Source organism: Pyricularia pennisetigena, assembly GCF_004337985.1.
Source record: "Pyricularia pennisetigena strain Br36 chromosome 4 map unlocalized Pyricularia_pennisetigena_Br36_Scf_6, whole genome shotgun sequence".
Lineage (NCBI taxonomy): Eukaryota > Fungi > Ascomycota > Sordariomycetes > Magnaporthales > Pyriculariaceae > Pyricularia > Pyricularia pennisetigena.
This window is the reverse complement of record NW_021940918.1, coordinates 3,605,548-3,611,773: the sequence shown is the minus strand read 5'-3', so window position 1 is coordinate 3,611,773 and position 6,226 is coordinate 3,605,548. Positions and strand designations below refer to the sequence as shown.

Sequence of the window (6,226 nt, the reverse complement as noted above, 5' to 3'; positions counted from 1 at the left end):
CATTTCTTCTGTGGAGTTGTTTTCCATGGTTTCAGTTTACCGTACAGGACCCACTCTGGGATGCGGCTTGATAGACTTTCATAGTAACGCTGCAAGGTACTGCGGTACGTACCTCGTCCCAATACCTTAGTCATCCTTGAGAGTTTGTTTCCGTACCAAGATTGCTTATGGCAGCTGGCAAGCAGCTGAGCATTTGTCCCACCTCCACCCTAATAGCTCTACCTACTGGAACATAGCAGGCTGCATCCTAGCCGCGTCAAGCATCAGCGCGGGCGGACATACAATCGGATTCATCATCGACAAACGAAGCTCTGAATCGACCGACATTCCACCAACTCACAACTGCAACATCTAAGATACACCCCCATCGATCCTGCATCCGCAACACATCCATACTTCTGCTTTCTCAATATTCAACTACAGCTATCCACTCTGAAATCAGATAACGTACTCTGGGTCGATCCAAACCGAACCCCACTCATCATGAGCGCCGATTCGGTCGCCGACTTCCTTGCCGACCAGCGAGATGAAGCTCCGGAGGAGCTCCAGCCGCTTATTCTCAAGTTTGAGGATTACTGGGAAAGGAAATTATGGCATCAGCTTACCGAGGCCTCCCTTGAGTTCTTCGACCATCCTATAAGCCGCCCAGCAAGGCTCCATTTCTACAAGGTCTTTGTCGCCAAGTTTGCCGATAAGATCAACCAGCTCAAGCTGGTAGACATAGCCCTCAAGGCCGCCACAGCTGCTAAAGGTAATGTGTCTGATGGAGTGAACTGCGTGTGACACAGAGTCCTTGCATCCGTTCAGTTCTGTGCGATGCCGTAGTAATGTGGCTTTGCTAACACATACTCACCTACCTTTTAACTTGCAGATCCGAAAGAGCGACTACAGTTCCTTGAGGCAGTTGCGAAGAAGGTCGACCATGAAGACTCGCAAGACGCCTACGTCTTTGCTCTGATCGCGGTGGCGAGGGTGAAGCTGGATCTCAAAGACCCTGAGGGTACACGGAAAGACCTCGACAAGGCCGAGAGGATACTGGACAGTTTTGACAGCGTCGAGACTGTCGTCAGCGCTGCCTTCTACAGCGCACAGGCCGACTACTACCAGGCTCAGGCCGATTTTGCATCATACTACCGTAATGCCCTCCTATACCTGGCCTGCATCGACGTCTCTGCCCTGACGCCAGAGGAGCGTCGCTCGCGGGCCTACGACTTGGCCATCGCCGCCCTAGCCTCCAACTCCATTTACAACTTTGGTGAGCTCCTGCTGCACCCCATCCTGGACGCCCTGACCCTGAGCGACAAGGATTCGTGGCTACGGGAGCTTCTCTTCGCCTTCAACCGCGGCGACCTGGCCGCCTACGATGTTCTCTCGGGCCACGTCGGCTCGAACCCGCTCCTGGCCAAGCACCGCGGCCAGCTGAGGCAAAAGATCTACCTGGCGGCCCTGACCGAGGCTGTCTTCCGCCGCCCGCCCCACGACCGCGCCATGACCTTCCAGACAATTGCGCGCGAGACCAAGGTGCAGCCTGACGAGATCGAGCACCTCGTCATGAAGGCCCTCAGTCTGGGTCTCCTGCGCGGCAACATCGACCAGGTCGACGAGGTCGCGCACATCAACTGGGTCCAGCCCAAGGTCCTCGACATGAAGCAGATCGACAACATGCGTCTGCGCCTGAAGGATTGGGACTCGAGCGTTAACCAGCTCGGCAACTGGATCGAGGGCGTGGGCCAGGATGTTTGGGCTGTTTGAGAGAGGTTGATATGAGAGTGTGGAGGAGAAACGAAGCTCGGCTCTGCCGGCAGAGCGTCCCAAAGGTGGAAGCGCTCTTCCGACAGGAGATGGCATTGGCGAAAGAAGACTCGCTTCACGATGTGTATCATAGCTAGACGTCATAGAGCCTGAGGATAATGGGAGACATTATGAGGGACGTCACGTCATGAGAAGAATTCAAAAAAAGAATTTCAATACTCATAACCAATAATAGAGTAAGCTCTAGATTGTTGTGGAAATTGCGTAAAATCGCGTCTACATTTACTCGAAAACACATGTACCAGATGGAAAAAAAAAACTATCGTAGCAAGATCTAGCTGCCTAGGATCGTATTATCAGTACATCAAGCCAGGCATCGAAACCAGGCATGTCCACCTTTTCCTTTTTTTTTTTTTTTTTGTTTAAGAAAAAATCTAGCTGAGGAAAGAAACATCATCCCAAACGAACAAAACCCCCACAGGTTAGGCAGTCTTGACCTTAGCAGCCGGCCTTCCAAGTACGACCAGCGAACCAGCAAGCCACGCGGGCCACCAGACGCACCAGACCACGAGGGCGGTGTACATGCCCCAGACATCCCAACCGAAAGCGGCGGCCTGCAAGACCTCGGCGACGTCCAGACGCCAGGCGGCGCAGGCGGCGGCAAAGATGGCGGGCGGCGAGGCGATGTTAAGCAGGGCGAGGTAGGCCCAGCGGAGGGCGGGCGACGTCGGAAATGGCCGGGTGAACGTCAGAGGCGTGGCGACGAGACCGATCCAAAAGGCGAGGGAGAAGTTGAGGATGGCGAGCGACGAGATGAACATGCCCAGTACCAGAAGGTAGAAGCACTTGATGAGCTGATACTGTTGGGCCGTGGGACGGTACAACGTCTCTAGGACTTGTGAGGCGATGGGCGGTAGGAAGATGTTGATTGCTGAGAAGGCGATGAAGGATGGATATAAAAGCTGGTCGGGATATATGAGGTCAGGATTAGATGTTAGGCCACTGGCAAACGAAGTGCAGTCACATCGAGATTGGGGTTGATACTTACACCTGCAGAGAGATGGTTGAAAATGTATAGAGGCACAGCACCGAGGAACAAGCATGTGCCTATCACCGACAGCGGAACCAAAAGCTCGCGCTCAACAACAGGAAGCGGTTCCGATGACACCGAGGCTCCAGTCCTATCAGCGGTCACTTGACCCTCAGACTCCTCTTCGTGTTGCCCACTCTTGAACCACATGAGAATGGACATGATGGTGAAGTTGGCACCTAGAAGCATGGCGCTGGGCAGGTATGTACCTATGCTGACAAAATGCTCCTTGTGCATTAGCAGGTAGAAAAAGAAGCTTTGGTGCAGGTGCTCGAGCAGGTTGTTGAGGCTGCGAAAGGTACCCTCGACGACGCGGCCCAGAGCCATCTCGTCCTGCCACCCGTCGCCGTACGGCACCAGCGTGACGGCATCCACGTGGTACGGCATGAAGCACGAGTGGGCGCCCGTGGCGGCCCCGAGGCCCTGCCGCATCATCCCACGCAGCATGGTCCGCAGCCGATCACGGTAGTCGTTGCGATGGTCCCACATATCTTGGATGGAGACGCCCATGCCCATCTGGCCGCCCGCGACGTGCACGAGGCTGTTGAACAGGTCCAGGTTCGGCAGCTGGCCGTTGACGCCGTCGTAGACCAGGTGCACACTCTCGTATCGGTCCTCGCGGGCGTAGTCCAGCGCCAGTGCGCCCTGTAGCGCGCCCGACTTGAGCGAGAGCGCCGCGACCTTGCGGGGGTCGTGCGCGTCGTGGTAGGCGTCGACCCAGGCCTGGGGTCCGGCCAGCGAGTCCGGCGGCAGCAGGAAGATGATGTCCTTGGACCAGAGGGACCAGCGCCGAAAGTAGCGCGCAAGCGTCAAGGCCAGGGCCACTCCATTTCGGTTCAACTCGCCCTTGGGGTTGCGCCAAGCCGCCACGAGCACGATTGCCTCGGTTGCATCACCGCGAGGCGCCTGGAGGATCGCGTAGATGTTCTCGCCGCTGTGCTGGATGCCGGACGACGAGTAAGTGAAGTTCTGCCGGCCAACCTTGAGGCCTACTCCCTTGAGGATGCTCTCCAGCTTGTCGTTGATCCTGTGGTTTGGGTAGGGGGTTTGGTCAGCGATTTGTGACCAGTTCAATAAGATACTAGGTGAGACAGTCCTAGTCGAAGAGCGAAAAAAGGCTCTGGCTTACTCGACATTGTTCTTGTCAACCAAGCTGTTGACCTCGTGTTTGTAAGCCCGAAAGACATTCTGATCGCTACCGGCAAAGTAGGTATGCACCTGGCCCGGGAGGAGCGCGTTTTCAGATATATAAGTCCTCCTTGTGAAGTTATCGAGAGGGAGAAGCAGGAGAGACACGATGCCGACGACTATGCACAGCACCGAGAGGTAAGGTGGGAGCTTGAGGATCCGGGGATCCCGCCGTAGGCTCAGGACAGTAGCTGTTACAATGTCGGAGCTAAGGGTCAGCAACAATCGGAACCCCACGCGACAGTGGACAGGGATTGCCACAAAAAGTTAAACCAAAGAAAAAAGAATTAATAAGAATGATTGCTAACTCACATAATAAGCGCGGCATTGGAAATTCCCGACGCCTACTCGGGCGTGTTGGGTTGATTCTCAAGCTCCTATCGCCGACGACCCTTTACGGAAAGCAGAGAGGTGTCTGTCTTGGTGACTGCTAGGAGATTGATGATGGCATAGCCCCGCTTTGACAAATAAAATCAGGGGTCCAAGGACCTCTGCGCCAACCCAGATGCTACTGAAGGCAGATATGTGAATTGATGATTTATGACAAAACTACACAATTTGAAAGAAAAACATCATAGATCGATATTTCCTAGAAAGCTGGATCCTCACTCATGCTCGTTGTAATTAATAACGTGTTGCAATTGGACGACCCGAGGCCAAGGTTGACAGGCCTTGGCATTCACGGTGCTGAAGGTCCAAGCAACGCAAAGCAGAAATAAAACTAAAAAAAGTATATACACACAACTGAGAAAATCTTCCCTTTGAGATCAAAGGATATCAGTCCATGATTATTACACAATGATACTTTCCAACAGCTTGCTTTTTCATTCTCTTTCACTACAGATCCTCCATTACACTCCAAGTCTCTGCGTCGACCCAACCAGCCCTATCGCAGGGCTGGCTCCGGGATTCGGACTCGCCGATGGCAGCACTCCGAACCTCCCGTATGTCTTCTGATCTATGCTGACGTAGTGGGGGAGACGGCCCAGGAGGTTGAGCTTAGTCTCGATCCACCGCAGGATCTTCTCCGGCGGCGACAAGAATTTGATGTACCCCAAGCCACCTGGTCAAAGGATTAGTGAATGCAAGCCAGGAACAGTGGGGAGTACGTAGGAGCTACATACTCAGGTAACCAACGGCCAGCCCGCACAAGTGTCCCAGCAGGGTCGTATTTGGGACCAGCGCCGAGACGACTAGGCACAACGCCAGCGGCGTAGTCCAGGTGGGCACATGATGGGTTGCGATGACCAGGTGAGGGTTCGTCTTGTACGTCCTAATGGCCTCCATTCCGAGGAGAAGAAACACCCATATGCTGTTTTTTTTTTTTTTTTTTTTGAGATGAAAAAAGCATCAGCCTGATGCTCTAACATAGACACGGCCATAGAAACAAGTGTGTGCCGTGCGCTTCTTACCTTGCTCCCATTACTGTGTTATTAGCCCGTAGTATCCCCCTCTCAATCAGAACATATGCGATTGCTGGTATGGTTGAGAACGCTACACAGTTGGAGCAAATATCTGAATTAGCACCAGAGAGAACTAATCCAAGTCCAAGGACCTCGTATAAAGCGGCAAAGGGTAGGTGGTATCTCACGGCCAAAGAAAAGCGCCAGCGACGTCAGCGTCCCATATTCTGCCTCGAACCTCTCCAGTAGCGGCACTATTGCGATGACGTTCATGAGGGCATGAAAGAAGTTCACGTGTATGAATGGGTATGTGTTCGTGCGATACACTGTTGAACGGGGGTTGAGACCCTGCATGTCAGCATTCTAAACCCTTGATTTGTTCCCATTTCTAGCAACCATTCACCCTGCTAGTTGGTCAGCCGTCCTCAAAAAGGACACTATGCAAAGGTCACCACTTACTCGTCCCAAGGTTGAGCTTATCCGGCACGAGCGCACCCCACGCCCTGAGGTCCCAAACACTCTGCACGCCCACGACCCAGGCGGCGACAATGATCACCGCCGCAAGTCTCGTGAACAGCGGGAGCCGGAAGGCGTACGACCGGGCCCGCGCTGTGCTGAAGCCAACCATGACTGTCGGCTACCGATATGTATATATCTCTTTTTTTGTTTTCTTCCCCCCGGACTAGAGAGGGTAGGACGGGTAGTCTGAGAACCCCCGCCTTATGGAACGGGACAGCGGCGTCGATACCCAGGGTGAGCAGGGATTTCGGGGCTTCCGGGTTCGAAGGTGAAA

The 6,226-nt window shown here is 53.9% G+C and overlaps 2 protein-coding genes across 2 annotated transcripts; one reads left to right on the top strand and one right to left on the bottom strand.

Moving 5' to 3' along the window:
- Positions 1-483: 483 nt before the first annotated feature.
- PpBr36_06662 (uncharacterized protein) lies at positions 484-1,752 on the top strand (the record flags this gene model as incomplete). Its single annotated transcript, XM_029893805.1, has 2 exons — positions 484-751; positions 872-1,752. 2 exons carry the CDS (start codon positions 484-486, stop codon positions 1,750-1,752), a joined length of 1,149 nt encoding a protein of 382 aa, XP_029746588.1.
- Positions 1,753-2,234: 482 nt separating this feature from the next.
- On the bottom strand, positions 2,235-6,061 carry PpBr36_06661 (uncharacterized protein; the record flags this gene model as incomplete). The annotated part of the gene is made up of 8 exons (XM_029893804.1): positions 2,235-2,714; positions 2,801-3,869; positions 3,972-4,208; positions 4,970-5,093; positions 5,155-5,342; positions 5,443-5,524; positions 5,622-5,759; positions 5,893-6,061. The coding sequence occupies 8 exons, from the start codon at positions 6,059-6,061 to the stop codon at positions 2,235-2,237; spliced, it is 2,487 nt and encodes an 828-aa protein (XP_029746587.1).
- Between the last annotated feature and the right edge of the window lie 165 nt (positions 6,062-6,226).